Source organism: Perognathus longimembris, chromosome 12 (genome assembly GCF_023159225.1).
Source record: "Perognathus longimembris pacificus isolate PPM17 chromosome 12, ASM2315922v1, whole genome shotgun sequence".
NCBI lineage: Eukaryota > Metazoa > Chordata > Mammalia > Rodentia > Heteromyidae > Perognathus > Perognathus longimembris.
The window spans coordinates 11,998,282-12,016,675 of NC_063172.1; the positions used below are offsets into that span (position 1 = coordinate 11,998,282).

Consider the following 18,394-nt stretch of genomic DNA (forward strand, 5'->3'; position numbering starts at 1 on the left):
GTCATATTAAGATTAATAACTTAATTGTAAAAAATACTGGAAGGAGTATCACTGAATAAATTTTGATCTATTCTAATCTTATCTAATCTCCCTAAGAGAGATTCTCAGATACAGAATTCTAAAGACAGACTAGAATGATAGTGAGGAGACGGTGCATGTTAGCAACAGAGAATCCCACATCTATCTTGATATGCAAAAGTGAGTTTTGAAGATGTAAAAGCATGAGGTCTACAGACATAAATTGAGTCATCAGAGGGGAGACAACTCATTAATTAGTGTCAAAGTCAGGTCTTTTGAATGCCTATTATGGACCCTATGCTATGGCATTACACAATACTTTCCAAACCTTAAACTGAAAAGAAGTGCAACAATCCACTTGAATGTGTAAAATTATACCAGTTGACATGATAGATAGCAACACCTTTCTGTAACAGGGACTCTGGATTTTCATAAACATGAGATCATTTTTGCTCTTGTATAACTGCTGACACACACATAAAATACTATTCAGTTAAAATGCTTTTTTCTTCTTTTTTTTTTTTTTTTGTTCACCCACAGAGCTTGAATTCAGGGCCTGGGTGCTGTCCCTGAGCTTTTCTGCTCAAGCACACTACCACTTTGAGCCACAGTACCACTTCTGATTTTCTAGGGGTTAATTGGAGATAAGAGTCTCAGGGACTTTCCTACCTGGTCTGACTTCAAACTTTCATTCTCAGACCTCAGCCTCCTAAGTAGATAGGATTATAGGCATGAGCCACCGGCACCCAGTTTACAACTGCTTTTTCGAAGTGCAATAGTTCTGAACTTGATACATTTGACTTTAAGATTTCAGAGTGATTAATAATTAAATGGTGCCCACTTGCTATGCACAAATATAATACAATGTATAGTAAGCTGCCAAAATTCTATTTGAAGTCTCTTTTCAGAAAAACATAGTTTGTTTTTTAAAAAATAAAGTACTAGAAGTATTTAATAACTCTGCCTAAGTTTTCCATTATGTCTAACAATTACAAAACTTAAGTCATTCCAACTTCAAGAATTATAACTCGACAAGGTCATTATTTTCTTAAGTATAATGTCCATCAGCCCTGGGACATGTATAATTTCCCTTTATCCTAGATTCCAGCTGCTTTCTGAGAATGGATAGCATCACACTCATAAAGTAAGTTGCAGTGAGAGAAACACCCCTAGTTCAGTAGTTAAACTTGCTGCTGACTCATTTGTCCCTTGATAACTGAACCTTTCTTTACTAACTTTAATTATAGCTACCTTTCATTCTAAAACTTTCCTTTTCCTTGTGAACGCATGTGCAGTCCTGAGGCCTCCTGACTGTGAGACACTCGGGAAATAACGTCACCTCCATGATTCTTATTATATGGTGTTTGGTCTGCTAAAAACAAACCTGCAGTTTTATGCATTCCTTTCCCACATATGGATGTTGTAAAGATTAAGTGAGATAATATATGTGCAAGAGATTGTTGTCATGCTAGAAATAAATTTCACTGAACCCATTCTAAAATTGTGATATAAAAAAATAGCCTATTCCTCTGCCATAACACAGTGATTATTCATACTGAAAATGTTGTTCCCAGCAGTATTGATTAAAGTAACTGCCAAAATCAAAGGATGGGGAAAAGAATAATAAATGCTATGAAATTTCAGATCCCCTGATGTATAAATCCAGCTGGCCAAGAAAGATATTCTCTGTCAGGTAGACAGAATGTCTTCTTTGTGTCATCAGGGTACATTTACAGCTCTATGCTGAGGAGACAGAGATGATTTACACTCAAGTCTTATGACAAGCCAATTTTAAGAAACAAATGAAATGGAATGGAATTAAGGAAAATACATGGAAATATTTTCAAGAATTAGTAGAGGAGAACGGCAATGAGCTTGTTAGATTTTCAGCATATAGGATCTTAGACAAGTAGCATTACCTTGCTGCCTTATTTATTTATTTATTTATTTATTTATTTATTTATTTATTTATTTATTGTCAATCCTGGGGCTTGGACTCAGGGCCTGAGCACTGTCCCTGGCTTCTTTTTGCTCAAGGCTAGCACTCTACCATTTGAGCCACAGCACCACTTCTGGTTTTTTTTTCTATAATGTGGTACTGAGGAAACGACCCCAGAGCTTCATGTATGTGAGTCAAGCACTCTACCACTAGGCCATATTCCCAGTGCTTGATGCCTATTTTCTAACCTACAAAAAGAAAATAGGCATCTTGCAGAGTTGTGAGCTCAAATGATGCCAGCCAGCTGTCATCCACTTACTCAGCGAACATCCATTAAGTGCCTTATGGAATATGCCCTAAAGCCTGGCTATATCTTACATCTTACAGGATGATGACAAACCTCAGATAAATGAAGAATAGATGTGTGCCTTTATGGCTTACCATAAAAGAACCTCTATGGAAGCTAGTTTGCACTGTAAATTAGCTCTTCTAGACCTCAATGATCAAATTAAAACTCAACCACTACAGAATAAATTCTAATTAATCCCATTTTCCTTCATTTAATTATTCACTTGGTACTCCCATCTCAGCCGTGAAATGGAAACAAGATCATCTTTGCTTTAGGAACCAAGACTAGTTTCCCTTTACTCCAGTGTTCTCTCTCTTTAGCGGCACCCATCTTCTGGTTCATCTATTTACTATCCTTGTAACTCAGGCATGTGACTTTGCCTATCTCCCAGAGCAGAAGCTCTCAAGTTATGGCGGGATCGTAAAGATTCTGCTGGGAACAAAGACCTAGGAGCAGTAACACTGTGTGCCTAAACCTCATGCTGGAGTGCACAGAAATAGCAATGAGTAAAACAGCAAATCCACACTATTTCCTTCTGAATACATGATGAAGAGGGATACCACTAACCAGGAATAGTAAAGCAAAGATAAACTACTGTTGTTGAAAGGAAGTCATGACTTGATGGCATCCTTGTGTGAATCCTTTGGTGTGGTGTTTGGTCTTTTCCCGTTTTATCAGTTTTGAGATCTAGATTGGATGTGCTTAAATAAATAAATAAAATAAATCCAGATAATCACAGTGTGGACCCCTATGTGTACATATATATCTAATACTAATGTCACTGCCATTCAAAATATTTCATTCATAGGTTTAACTATTTCCATATTTTATATTCTGCGTGTAGCAATCACCTAAATATGTTACTGATTGAATTTGTGATGAACATCTTCAGATTAGCAAATTTAAAAAATAAGGCATGCTCTCCTTTTACACTAAGCATTTAAATGCACAAACAAAATTACATTTCATTATTTTAACACTAAAGATAGCATATTCAGTCAATATGATTGTTTTTTACTACAAAGTGAAGTCATATCTTTAAAGTCTCTAAATATCATTCATGCTGGCATACACTACAAGCATCATGTGATGCTGGCTAGTCAACAAATGAATCAAAGATGCCAGAAATATTGCTAAGTGACTTGAGAAATTGCACAGAAATGTTCACACATCTACTTAAGTTCTCTTGAAGTTAAAAGGGGCAAGAAACCACAATTTGCAAGAATAGAGACAGTTTAAGGCAAAGAGAAAACACTACCTTAATATATTGATATAAATTACAATTACTCTTTCCAAGAGTCTGTATATGTCTATGTTAAATCAAATCTCATTGTTAACTTCACAACTAAGAAGGAAGAATATAATTACTATCTCGGGAATTAAAAGTCTTTCTCTGAAACTGTTGCCTAACTCAACATTACCATCCTTGTCAAATTGTCTAGATGTGTAAAAGTTCTCTTCAATCGATTTTGACTTTATATCTTGAAGAATTAGAAGGAATATGGGTAGCATCTTTAGGAACGTAGACTTCATATGTAAAGGACAGCTCATATCCAAGTCTTCTATTTGCTGAGCTCATGTTCTTTCTACTGTTCTGAAACTAGCTTTCTCAATAATAATTTTACTTGAAAGCCAGCAGTGGGCATTTGTAAAAAGTCAGTATCTCCTTTAATTTGGATAAGAATTCTAAGAAGCAAACTGGTGCAGACATAATTTTCTCTCATATACATCTATGTTACGGTGTGACTACAGAAAGATCTTATAGACTCATGTGTTTAATACTTGGTCCCTGGAAACTGTAAGAAGATGTAGGTCCCTAGGAGTGCATTCTTATCTCTGCACCTTCCTTTCTTTCTCTGTTTTCTGTCTGCCAAGAGGTGAGTTGCCTCCCCTTCACATTCTTTTACCCCCATGATATTCTGTACATGTCACAGAGCCAAGTGACCATGGACTGAAATCTCTAAAATAAATCCTTCCCATAGATTGCTGCTGTCAGACATTTTGTCACAACAATGGGGAAAGTAACTGACACATAGGATACTGGATGTCCGTGGGATAAAATGATTTATTCAAAAAATTTACATATAATGCCTGGTCACCTCTATGTCTACAAGATGAAAAATCCCTTCAGTATATTCTTTCCTGCTGGGCCTGCACTTTGCCTCAGAGTCTTTCTGGATATATTACTATAAAGAGCCCCTACCCCTTATGAACACATAAGAGGATGCTAAGTGAAATGAACTCCATGTTATGGAAACGATTGTTATATCACAGTTGTAATTACTTTCAATGTCCCATGTGTATCTGTAGCTTCTATTATTGATGATGTTCTTGTAGCACCTTCCTGTGGTTGTACCTACACTATCTCTGTAATCTTATCTGAGTATATTGGAAACCGTGTATACTGGTATTGGAACTAGGAAATTGAAAGGGAATACCAAAATTGAGAGACACAGGGTAAAAAAAAGACAAACAACTACAAAAGCAATACTTGCAAAACTGTTTGGTGTAAGTGAACTGAACACCTCAGGGGGGGAAAGGGAAAGGGGGAGGAGAGAGGGGGGTATGAGGGACAAGGTAACAAACAGTACAAGAAATGTATCCAATGTCTAACGTATGAAACTGTAACCACTCTGTACATCAGTTTGATAATAAAAATTTGAAGAAAAAAAAAAGAGCCCCTACCAATAGCTGGCAATATTAGCAGGACAGATAAAATGTGCATTCTTATTTTGATTTAGGTGTCACTCAAATTGTTAGAAACACTTGTTTGTAACACTTTAATTTGCTTTTGATTAGATGTTTGTTATTAGCAGTTCTTATATATATTTTCATGCTGTACACTAGTGTTTTTGCCAAGCACAAGTTCCCTGACTTCATTTGGCAGCAATTGCAGTGATAGGAACTTAAAGTATCTTGAAAATACCTGACACAAATGTGTGGTATTAGGGGAGGAAACCCATAAGGAACTGACACTTTTCTGAATGTGGTTTAGATCAGGGACCAGTAAATTTCTTTCTGTAAAGAGCCAGATGGAAAAGCTTCACAGGCCAACAGCCTATGACACATCATTCAGTGCTGCTATTACAGCATCTATAAGCCCTATAGAACACAGGAGCATGTATGGTTCTAATTAAACTATGTATAGCACTAGAATAAGATAATCATGTAATTTATGTAATTTTTACATCACTAAATACTATCCATCTTTTTATTTTCCTCCTCAAAATTAAAAATATTAAAATCATTCTTAGCTTGCAGGTCACAGCAACACAAGAGAAACAGGCAAGATTGGGTACACAGGCTATAGTTTACCTCTCTAGGCCCAGATCTGATGTTTTCAAAGTAAGAACTTCTGGTGGTCTACAAGCCTATTACCAACATGAGACCTTATTTTCTTTGTGTATTTCTAAACAATGAATCACAACAGACCAAACGCAGAAGCAAAATATGAGGATCTAGACTATTTCTAGCCCAGAAACTGAACAAAAATCTGTAAAAAGTGTAAGTCATCCCTGTTATTAACTTTTCTTTCTTGGTGAAATAGACAGCTATACTTCATATCAAATACTATTTATAGTAATGTGATAGGCATAGTATCTTTAAAGACTGTTTTAAAATTTGTTAGTTTTGATTTCTAATATGATCAGTACTAATAAATACACACCATCAGAACAAGAATTCTCTGGGGTGTTCAGTACATTTTAAGTAAATTAAGGAAGTATGATTCCAGAAAGGTTGAGAACCAGCAGCTAAATGACTTATTACTGCTAGCCAAGTTCACCAACACCTGCTTAGCATTCACTACCTCTAACCTACATTTCGACCTCTCTTTTCTCCCAAGAAGAGCTGCTTGGCATTTCTTTAACTGGAAATTATTTGATAAAATTTAATCCTATACAATAATGTTCTTGCATAGTGACATTAGTAAAAACAAAAGTGGTCATTTTCACACAAGTACCAGTTAGCTATGCACAAACCACAGAAATACTTCAGCCTTTACTTTGCCAAAACAGACAACTAGAACCAAGTATCTCTCCCTGCCTTTCATTTTCCAAATTTCAAAAACAAAAGTTTACTCTAGTTCCTTACTTCCAGACTATATCTCAAAATAAATTCATTAAATCATAGCTATAATTCAGTGTACTTATGATCTGGATCTACATTGTGGGAGCTCAATACTAAGCAGGACCCTCACAACAGTTATATCTAAGAAGTAAACTCTTCTAGCCAGGATGAACATTTAATTGACAATGCTCACAACAATACTCAAGGATTTTGTTTTGCCAATACGGTATATACATCCTATAGTACTTATTAGAAGTGAGTTAATCTTCTGCTTTCTTCTGTTATTTGAGATTTAAGAACTTTTAAAAGATTTTAAGGGAAACTTCTTTGAATTTCAATGTTAAAATATATGGAAAAGCCATAGATAAGAATGCATTCCTTACAATACATTTTACAATGTCATGTGATTTAAATGATGTATATTGCTGGCCTAAGAAAACTTTCCCTGACCATCTCTGTCTCTGACTCTCTCCTTCCTTCTCTCCTTCTCTCCCTAGCTTCCTTACTTTTTAGAGAAACAACCACTATTCTAACACCTTAACATATTGTTGAATTACAAAGCTCTTAATTAGAAAATGTTTCCTTAGGAATGTATTACTCTAAAAGTATAACTTCAGTTATGAAATGATAATTTTGTGAATAGAAAAGGAGGAAAATTATATTTTTCAATCTGTACTATAATAATTTATTTTAAAACAACAATTATAATTGGATGTTAGAGCAAAATAAAATGAATTTGGCTATTTTGACAAACATCAAAACTGAAATTGAGACTGCAGTATGGCCTAAGTGATTGTGTGCTTGAGATGCTAAGTTCAAGTCCCAGTATCTTGAGAAAATAAGCTTAAAAGCAACTAGCAAATTTATCTGTCCTGGGGGATTCTTACCCATTTGGGGGAGTAGCCCAAATTACACAAAGAAGATTTTGGTAGCCAAGATATTCAACAAAGAACAAAAAATAGACATGAAAGACAAGGGAAATGCTTACTGTTTAAATCTACAGTAAAAGCCAGTCTCATCATGATTGCAAAACATTCCAAATTGTGAAACTTAAGTTACTTGTAAAATAGACAAAATTAAAGCAGCTTCCTCAGTCATTTTTTGAGATCTCAGCATCAATTTAAAGAAAATGCTTATATATTTCTGAAAGACCTATTTCAAAATACCTCTTTACTAAGCACATATAAGGAGTTACATTTATGTGTCATATCATGTAGCATTACTACTCCTTGTGTGGTGGGGAAAGTGTAAAAGTTACTTAACTACTCAGTTCTTTAAAGAAGAAAAGAATCACAGTCCTAAAAATTATAAAGACTATAGAAGTAAGTAGATACTAATGTAAAAACACAATTTACAGGGCTGGGAATATGGCCTAGTGGCAAGAGTGCTTGCCTTGTATACATGAAGCCCTGGGTTCGATTCCCCAGCACCACATATATAGAAAATGGCCAGAAGTGGTGCTGTGGCTCAAGTGGCAGAGTGCTAGCCTTGAGTACAAAGAAGCCAGGGACAGTGCTCAGGCCCTGAGTCCAAGGCCCAGGACTGGCAAAAAAACCAAAAAAACCAAAAAACACAATTTACATAACTTGGTTATTTAAGGAAAGAGCATAGGTACTTTCATGTGCAGGAAGGGTATATTATTTCTGGCAATGCTGTCTCCAAACAGTTTTTCTCATTCACACTTTAAAATAAAAAATATGTTCAGTAAAAAAGCCCAGTTAGGGGCTGGGAATATGGCCTAGTGGTAAAGTGCTCACCTTGTATACATGAAGCCCTGGGTTCAATTCCTCAGCACCACATATATAGAATAAGCCAGAAGTAGCACTGTGGCTCAAGTGGGGTAGAGTGCTAGCCTTGAGCAAAAAGAAGCCAGGGACAGTGCTCAGGCCCTGAGTTCAAGCTCCAGGACTGGCAAAACAAGCAAACAAAAAAGCTCAGTTAGCTGGATGCTGGCTCATGCCTATAATCCTAGCTACTCATAAAGCTGAGCTGTGTGAACTGTGGTTCAAAACCAGCCCGTAAAGTCTGTGAGATCTTTATCTCCAATTAAGCAACAAAAAGCTATAGGTCGAGTTATGGCCCAAGTGGTAGAATGCTAGCCTTTAGAAAAGAAAAAAAGAAGCCCAAGGATAACATCCAGGTCCTGAGTTCAAGCCCCAGTCCGGGCAGGGACACAGGAACACACATGTGCGCACACACAGACACAAACACGCGTACACGGACACACACACACAAAGTTGAAGTTCAGTGTGATAGTCTATTAAGCAGCAAAAGTTATATGGAATTTATACCATTAGAAGGATAAAATGATGGAGGGGATTTGGCTCTATAATTGAGAGGAAGTCTTCTGAGAAACCATCACCAGAATTGTTTCAAAGCAGCAAGATTAGGATTCAACTAAAGTTATTTTAAAGCTTCTAAGAAACCATCACCGAAGATTAAAATCTAACTAAAGTTATTTTAAGGCTTGGCACAGCAGTTTAAAATTTGAAAAACCCTATTGTTAACTTTAATGAAATACTTCTTAGTTTTATTTTGCTTTCCCAAGTCCCCTCCCAGCAATGGGATGAGATGATACATGGAACTTTGTTTTAGCTGCTGGGGAATTCTCTTAGCACATTGTGGAAACTGTTGTTTTTCACAAATGGAAAGACTGATTTGAACCAAAAACCAGACAAAATACAGAATCGCAACAACAATAAAAAGCAACTTAGGAAGAGGATCAAGCCAGGCAGATAAGCAAACTTGACACAATTAGTTTTGTAGGATTGTTCATCAAGTCACCAATTTTCAACAAGCCAAACCAAAGCAAAGCATGGCAAACTTACATTGCTTCTTTAGTTCTTTCAGCTGTTGCTTAAATTGTACAAATTTTTCATTCTTCTGAAAGTCTGCATCAGAATTCTTATTCTGTAAAGCCAAAAATTTCTTCTCCACTAGTAATTTTAAATCTGGTATATTTTCTGGACGTTCTTCTTTTACCTAAGGAAAGCAACGAAGTCATCTCAATTCAGTGATAATAACAGTGTCAACAAGTTTTTATGAAATTGTTTATATCTCGTGTAATTCAAAGAAAAAGGACAATGAAATAGAAACCAGGATTCTCTGAACAGGCTACCCCACCTGGTGATTATCGCTTCCTTTTTTACAGTCTTCCATGTTCTTGCTGCCTGGCGCTTTCCCTATACCAAGGCAGAGCCTGAGCATTCCCACCTGTCCTTTACCAGGTCTGTGAAGTTGCTCTCCTGCAGATGTTCCTGATTCTCCATGTTCCCACTTTAATGCAAACAATGCCAAGTGAGGCTTTAACCCTGACCTTTCATAATATCCTACCACAACAAAGAGTAAATGCCCTAGCTTGTTCTGTTCAAAGCTCAACTCTCAGTCTATGTTTCTCTTCTCGGTAATAGAAAATTTTCAAACATATAGAAAAAAATCAAAGGAAATGTTTTGTGAACCTACTTGAAATGCTTCCTAGATGCCAAAACTAACATTTTCTATGTTAGTATTATAGCCTTCCTTTCTTTCCCTCTCTCTCCTCTCCCCTTCCTTCCCACTCCTCTGTCCATCTTCAGTTTTGTTTTTAAATTTCTTAATTACATCTTTGTCTCCTTTAGAATAAACATTCTCTCTACAGGCTCTTTCTCCAGAAATATTGACACTGGCGCTTTACTCTTGTATTTAAACAACACATAACCTCTTAAAATCCCTATTCCTTGCCCCTAGTTATTTCCTGTTTGTGTTCCAGACTCTTGAGAAAGAGGAGCTGCTATTTCCACTTCCTCATCCTGTCTTGAGCCATTACAGTTGGCCTCACTGAGTCACAGTAAGTCCCTCTTCTCTTTGCTCACCATTGTGCTCTGATATGCCTTAAACTTCTACCACAGCCCCAGTCATATTCAATTGCCCTTTTTCCTACTACTTGACACACAAGTAGCATACTGAGCATACGTATTTCAAATGACTCTTGTTAGCAACAAATATATGTAACCTAATCATTATGAACCACATTTTATTGACTGATAGATAATACTAGTACCATATAATTTCTGGGCTGAGAAATCATCTAATCTTCATCTCCTTTCTCTATTTCAAAAGTAAGTAAACTTATATAGAAAAAATGTTAAGTAATTACTTTCTATTATTCAGTTAGAGGTAATGTTAAGAAAGATGCAGTAAATTCTTGATTTTAGTTTAAGACATTAGGATATGGTCCTAATTTTTCCAACTCTAAAAATGCATACAAAATCAATTAGATTATCCTTAACTTTTTTGTACAAGTCTACAGCTCTATCGCTTGACCCACAGTTCCACTCCCAGCTTTTGGGGGGGAGGGGATTAATTGGAGATAAAGGTCTCCTGGTCTTTCCTGCCTGGGCTGGCTATGAACCACAGTTTTCAAATATCAGCCTCCTGAGTAGCTAGGATTACAAGTGTGAGCTGCCAGAGCCCGGCAACTTACCTGTTTTTGATTACCTTTTGTAATGGGAAAATTATATATTTTTTTGCTTAACTGCTAAGCATTTGTGTGTGTGTGTGTGTGTGTGTGTGTGTGTGTACACTGATACTGTAGTAGCTGATCATGTGTGTGTATTCTAGTACAAAGGAATTAAAGATGGCCCTCTTTGCTCATAACAAATCTCAAATGCTTGAAAAGCATCTAAGAAAGAAGGGCAGCATCAGGTCCTTCTTTCCCCACAGAGCACATGACTAGATACAAGACTCAAAAACCAGTAAATAAAGCATACTACATGTACCAGTTCGACAGACGCTGTAACAAAGCACTACAGTTTAGATGGATCAGGCACAGAAACGTATTCTCTCATAGCTCTGGCAACATATTCTCTCATAGCTCTGAAGAAGTTCAAGATCTGGGTGTCCGTAAGGTTGGTTCCTTTTGAGTCCTCTTGCCTCAGTCTGTAAATAGCTGTTTCCTCACTATGCCATTGCCTGGTCTTCCCACTGCAATATGTCTGTGACCTCATCTGCTTTTCAAGGAACATGTCAGATTGGATTAAGGTCCATTTGATGACCTTATTTCATATTTATTGCCCCTTTAAAGATACCACCTCCAACTACAGTCACATTCTGAAGTACTGGGCATTAAGACTTCAATGTAAGAATTTGAGAGAAACATAGCTCATTCATTGGGTTAATGAAGGCCAGCATTTTATTTTTTAATTTTGTAAATTGTTATTATAAAGGTAATGTACAAAGGGGTTACAGTTATATAAAGCAGGTAATGAGTATATTTCTTTTTGGGCAATGTCACCCCTTCCCTCACTCTCTCCCTGTTTTTCCCATCTGTCTCTACCCACAAGTTGTATAGTTCATTTTCAACATAGTGTCTAATGAGTACCATTGCTGCATTTGTTCATCCTTTGTCCCTCCATTTCTGTGCCTCCCCTTTGCCCTCCCAAAGACAACTAACCAAACAAAAAAGACCAAAAGAAAAAAAAAACAGCAACAAAGAAAAAAACCTCATTAACACTTCCTGCAGTTTATTTTGATGAATATTATTTTATATGATCAGATGCACATGGGCATTGTGCCTTTGTGTTCCTCTCCCAATAGTATCCTCCTTTGGGAAGACCAGAATTTTGAAAGCAGCTATAGGTCATTCACTGTTACAACACTATCATTTAAAATGGAGACGCTATTGAGAGGTAAACAATACACCTTACTTACATAATGAAATCTTGTGACTGCCCTCTGGTGAGAAAAGAGCAGGATATTCTTCCTCAGTGTCCACTGAGGGCTCTGCATGCAAAGCCTTGCGGCTGAAAGGACAGAGGTGAACTGGGAGCAAAAGGTGAGCAGCTTTAAGAGCCACATTGTGTAACCCAAGGTGACTTAACAGCAGTGGAAAAGGACAACAAACGATTAAGTTAGAAACAATGAGCATTTCAGCTGTGTAGAAGATGCCCCATAAAGGAGAGCAGAGCTCTGCACTAAGGACACTACCAGCAATGTGGGTAGCTGCCTGCTTAGTCAGGCTGAGGCTTTTTCTGAAGCAAACTCACCAGTTCTGATGAGCAGAGTTCTAGATATAAACATGTCTATGAGATACTAATGTGGTGAATCAGTTCAATGCCATTTTTTTCTTTTTTTTTTTTTCCCCTGATGCTATTTTCTTGAGGAAAGCTGCAGGCATTGTGGCTTAAATGCAACGTTTAAGTACACAGCTAGAAGGACATTTAAAGAAGAAAGATGCCAAAGAAACTCCACACAAGTTTAGAAAAATCACAAGTGAGAAACGCTAAAGAGAAAAAAGGAAGTTTTTCTATAGAAAGGTGTGTGTCTTTGGGGGAAAATGATGCAAGAAAGCACAAGTAAAAGAAAAGCCAAAGAGAGCACTACATCTAATCACCAGGCACTCAACACACTGCACTGTACATATCTGCTTGTCTGACCTACAATCCCAGGAAGCTGCTCTCATGTGAGGTGTATTTCCCCAGTGTCTGGTATGATTTCAGTTGCACACAGGTGCTGAAATGTCAGGGCATGAGTGAATTACAGAAAGGCCAAGTTATACTCTGGTGGCATGACAGAAGGGAATAAGAAAGTTCTGTGAAAACAAATGAATAAAATTTGGAGATAAAAGAGTAGAGGAACTGGACACTGGTGGCTCAACCTTTAATCCTAACTCCTCAGGAGGCTAAGATCTGAGGATCACAGTTCAAGCTGTCCTGGGCAGGAAAAGCCTATGAAATTTATCTCTAATTAACCACAAAAAAAACCACAAGTGGAGATGTGGCTTTAGTGGAAGAGCACCACCTTTGAGTGATAAAGCTCAGGGGCAGTGCCCAGGCCCTCAGTTCAAGCCCCATTACTGGCATAAAAAGAGAGGGAGGGGGAGCTAGAAAGCATGGGAAAGGGAGAGCTAAAGAGTCGTGGTTAGCTAGACACTGGTGGTTTACGCCTCAGGAGGCTAAGATCTAAGGATTATGGTTCAAAGCCAATCCCCGCAGGAAAGTCCATGAGTCTCTTGTCTCCAAATAGCCACCAGAAAACTGGAAGTGATACTTTGTCTCAATCTGGTACTAGCCTTGAGCAAAAAAAGTTCAGGGACATTGCCTAGGCTCTGAGTTCAAGCCCAACTACTGGTAAAAGAAGAGAGAAGGGGGAAGGATGTGGGGAGAAGAGAGAAAGAGAAAAGAGTCCTTTATTTGCAAAGAGGAAAATAGTAGCTTGAACTCAAGATGATAGGATAGAGAAAAACACAGCCTGTAGAAGCAGAGACACCTGGGTCCACTCTGCATGTGGATCTTGGGGCAGTCCTACCAGAAGCCCTCAGGTTTCTCTCACTCTTAAATAAGGATCAGTAACTTTCTTCTTTGGTGTTCTGAAAACAAGTATTTTATAGCTGTGTTTAACTTTGGCATGTAGTAATTCATCAAGAACGTTAACATATTTGTGGATGGAGAAGGAGCCAATGAGGAAACAAATCAGAACTACTGACAGAAAGCAAGGAACAGATGAAATCTGGGGAAATCATCAAGTACTATAAAGACTAATAGCTCAGAAAGCAGAACAATATTCTTTATCAGGTATCATAAATGCCCATGGAGCTAGATAAGCAAGAAGACCTGGAAGTCCAAGGATGGTCCCTGTTGGAGCAGATGGCAAGCAAAAGCAGCTACTCAGATGCACATGAATGACACTGGACTTAGTCCAGGTCTCTAGGGAAAACTTAGAAATCCAGAAACTTAGAAATGAGATGTTTTCTAGCTTTTTAAACAATGCATTTTAAAAAAAAAACAACAGCATCAACCTGAAGACCATTAGTTTGAACCCTCTGATTCAACATAAACAATATTTAATCCAGATTACCCCATCCTCGAAATAGAAAATAAGAACAGTATTTACCATGTGGCTGAGAGAAGTAGGTAGAATGAAACAGTAAAGTACCCAGCTGCCAGACAGAGTGCTCCATAATAAATAGCTGTTGTCATTCTTATATATCTTCAGGTTGTAGTTAAGTAAGACTGACATGAAAATACCACAGGGAGGAATGGATGTGTAGATTTTAACAGATACCATGGAAATAAGTAAGATCACCAAGGAGATTGAATAAATGGAAACAAAAAAATTACTAAGTTAGAAATTATAGAGAAACCCATATTTAAGTGGAAAGCTAGAAATGTCACAAAAAGAAGGCCAGATTTAAAAAGACATTTAAGAAAGTGAGGTCTAGTGAAACAAAGATTGAGAAATGCCCATCAGCCTTAGCCTAGCAAGAACAGAGAACTGCATGAAGGGTACACCAAACATCCAGTGCTTTGTGTAATTAATTGTGTTATAAATGGAAAAGAAATAGGAAAAAAGCCACACAAGGCCCCAAGACTTGCATCGATTTTTCAACAAACTGTTCAGTTTCAGCTCAAAATCACTTCTGAATATCTAGCTTCATTTAATTGAAACCCAAGACCATCCTGGTACTATTTCTGCAAGGAGCAGGTGATCAATGACGTTTGATTACTAACTACCATGGGCCTCCTGTGGCAATGGTCCTCTGAACCAACCTTTTTTAGGGAGAAATATGGTAAAAATAAAAAGAAGAACTCAGTCCTAATGCATACCAAAGCAATAAGACTTTCACTATGCTTTAGCATAAATATTAAATATAGTTATACATTTCTTTCACACAACGCTGTACAGTATATACATATGTAATTACTCAAAAGTGTGTCATTTTATTGCCACAGGGCAAAGTCAAGGTCTCTGCCTCCAATTACCATTATTGCCTTACAGCCATCATTTCACTGGGAGGGGAGATCACAGGAAAGAAGGATATTAATGGTCTGAGTCATTCACACACCTTTTGAATCATGTGAGAATCTAGTATAAAATTAGCCATTTCTGTAACTGAACCAAGGCTTAGTGGAGTTACTCTGTCCAAAACAGTCTCAATTAAGATGTGTGGCTTCCAAAGTAACACACACTTGATGATTTACCTATTGCAAACCAGACAGTCTTTCGAAGTTTATTATGGTGGGGCTACGGGATAAGGAGAGTGACAGAGGGACTAAGGATGATCAGGATCCATTGCACACAACTGAGGAAATGTCACAATGAAATCCTAGTTTATTTATATTTACTTTTTTCTTTTCTTTTAAATTATATTTTTATTATTGTTAAGTAGTTGTACAAAGAAGGTACCATTCAACAAATCAGTTTATAGGTACAATACATCTTGATCGATTCTCCCCTTTCATCATTCTCCACTATCCCTCCCAACCCAACCCCTCCCCTCAGTTTTCTTAGTTTCATGGAATATACATAGAACATTATGGCTGCATTCTCCCCCTTTCTCTCTTCTTTCCTCTAGCCACCTTTCAAGTGCCAGTTTCCTGGTATTCATTTTGTTAGACTGTGAGTATTTTTAAGGAATTATACAGTCTGAATTCTCCCCTGAAAATGCCATACTTCAGTTAATATCTTTCTGTACACTTGCATAAAACCCTGTATGTGTTTGGGTTTCGATTCTATAAGTCAAGTTATCAGTACATTGCACCTTGATCAATGTCATGCCTTCATTGTTCTCCCCCATCTTTCCAAATCTTATCCCTACAGTCAAATTGCATAGTTCAATTTTTACATAATGTACATTATATATAATAACTGCATTTATTCACCCTTCCCTCCCTCCAGTTGTGTGCCACCATCTCTCATTGCCCCTCCCTGAAAGAACATGTTTCAGCTTCCTGGTACAGTATTTATTTTACTAAATGTTTTGTTAGTTGTTCAAAGGCGTTATACCACTGGACTCCTTGCCTAAGTAGAAATCCTAGTGTTTGTACAACAAATGTATACCAATTTTTAAAAACTTTATTATGTGCACATGCTAGAGCTAATCAATTTGCTTTGTGTTCTATTTAGTAAACAAAATATTTCAATTTCGAATTCATAGCCAGCTTGATATGAGGCTTTGGGACCTGATTTCAGGCTAGATAACTAGAGAAAATTGCCTCAATTTGTCTTAGAACACTCATTCAATAAATATTTACTGAGTCCCAATTGGGTGCTGAGCATTATGCTAAACACTGAAACATTTATGGAAGCTGGCCCACACTTATGACACATCACCAACCCAACTGGTCATGTTCGGGGTATAGGCCAACACTGTCTCCACCTTATGCACAGGAAAAAGGCTTGGTAAAGTTTTTATTAAAAGGCATGTCCAGACTGAGAACCATTATGCTTTCACTGGGTATAACCTAATTGCATGCACATATGACACAGTCTATATTTTCTACAGACTTTACTATATATTTCCTTTCCTTGTTTAAAAATCACACACATTAATGATGACCAGCATGGACTATACCCCTTCATCTCATGCCAGTTTCTGTTGCCATTGCACAACAGACACTGAACTCTGGTGGAACAAATTAGTTATAGTTCAGTGTACTTCCTAGTGTTATTGTTTAGTGTGGATCTGACTTCTGATACTGAAGAGAGCATACTTCATGTTGGAACATTATGATACATCAAGTGGACTTTGACATTTGCCAAGATGTTGTACACCACCATTAAGCAAGCCAGACATGGAAATGCCTTTTTTCCTTCAAGTCTTTCAGAAAAATTTTCCATCTACTTTTTGTTTTTATTTTGTGCTGGTATTGGAACTTGAACTCCAGACCTTGGACTATATTCCTTAAAATTCTCCAATTATATCTGGTGCTCTACCTCTGGAGCCATACCTCCAGTCTCGAAAAATTGTGAAAATGAATTAAGGTAAAGCATGCGCTACACTGTTAATGATCTAGTACTCAGGGACAAGGCCTATTAGGTCAGATAGTTGCCCAACAGATGGCACCAAATGAGGCAACCTACCATTGATTTGCATCTGTTACTACACATTTTATGCTATTGAAAATAACCCCAATAAATTTCTCATGGCATTAGGCTCTCTTTAAAGTTATGATAATACTTATTCATACAGAATATAGCCATAGACGTCTTTTATCAGGTGAGAAGAAACCAAATTAATAATAGTGACTCTCTAGGTTGTCTGTTTTACTTTGTTTTGGCAGAATTCATACAAACACATAGTGTTTGTTCATTCTTTTATTCAATCATTTTCAGTAAATATTTACCAAATGTCTACCACACATAGACACTATGCTAGGCATTAGAGGTTTACTAAGTCACTGGTTGAGTTGGTCTGGTCCCTTTTCCTTTCTTTAGATTTAAGAACTAATGAGGGAAACAAGTAATATTCAACTAGTTTAACAGATGAGCACGAACCATGGCACTTAAGTGCTTGGAAAGCAACATATTAAATGTTAAGAGAGCTTAATGAAAAAGATATTGAGGGCATCATTTCATAATCTTTTTTTATTTATTTGTGCCAGTACTTGAGGTTCAATTCAGGGACTCATGCTATCCCTTTTTCATTAGCAGCTAGAGCTCTACCACTTGAGCCACGCTTCAAGTGCTAGTTAACTGAAGATAAGAGTCTCTGATGTGTTTTCCCAGGCTGACTTTGAACTGCAATTCTCAGATTTCAGCCTCTTGAGTAGTTAGGAATATAGCTACTGGTGCCCAGCTCACAGGCTTTTTATGTGTTCAGCTGATACACAGGTCACTGCCCTGGCAGGATTAGTATTATTAACATAACACTTTGCACTTTCCTGAGAGGCTCAATGCCTTATGTGATATAAAGTCTCACTGTCTCAATCTCACTGATAGGGAGAAAGGAAAGTTCTCAGTAGGTATACCTATTACCCAAAGTCACGATTAATCAGACACAGAGTGTATGTGGCACATTTCACTCACTATATGTACGGCGAGCATGCCACCACTAATATAGAAATATGTCTGACAAAAGAGTTACTTTGATAGAGTAAAACAGTCCCAACTCATTTAAACCCCTTTCATCTTCGGTTTTATGAAAGCACAAAGGATTTGAGATAAATATCCCAACCTGCAGTAATTACTTGTGAGTTCTTAGGTGATAGCACTTACTCTCACTTTGAGAGTGCCTTTCCTCATCACCATGTCTCTGCCATCCA

At 37.3% G+C, this 18,394-nt stretch overlaps 1 protein-coding gene across 4 annotated transcripts in view; it reads right to left on the minus strand.

Moving 5' to 3' along the window:
• Positions 1–18,394, minus strand: part of Nsmce2 (NSE2 (MMS21) homolog, SMC5-SMC6 complex SUMO ligase) — a 214,035-nt gene that overhangs the window by 125,886 nt on the left and 69,755 nt on the right. For all 4 annotated transcript variants that reach the window (XM_048358382.1, XM_048358383.1, XM_048358384.1 and 1 more), the window contains one exon: positions 9,203–9,356. In XM_048358382.1, coding sequence (XP_048214339.1) covers positions 9,203–9,356 — 154 coding nt within the window. The remainder of the gene's footprint in view (positions 1–9,202; positions 9,357–18,394) is intronic.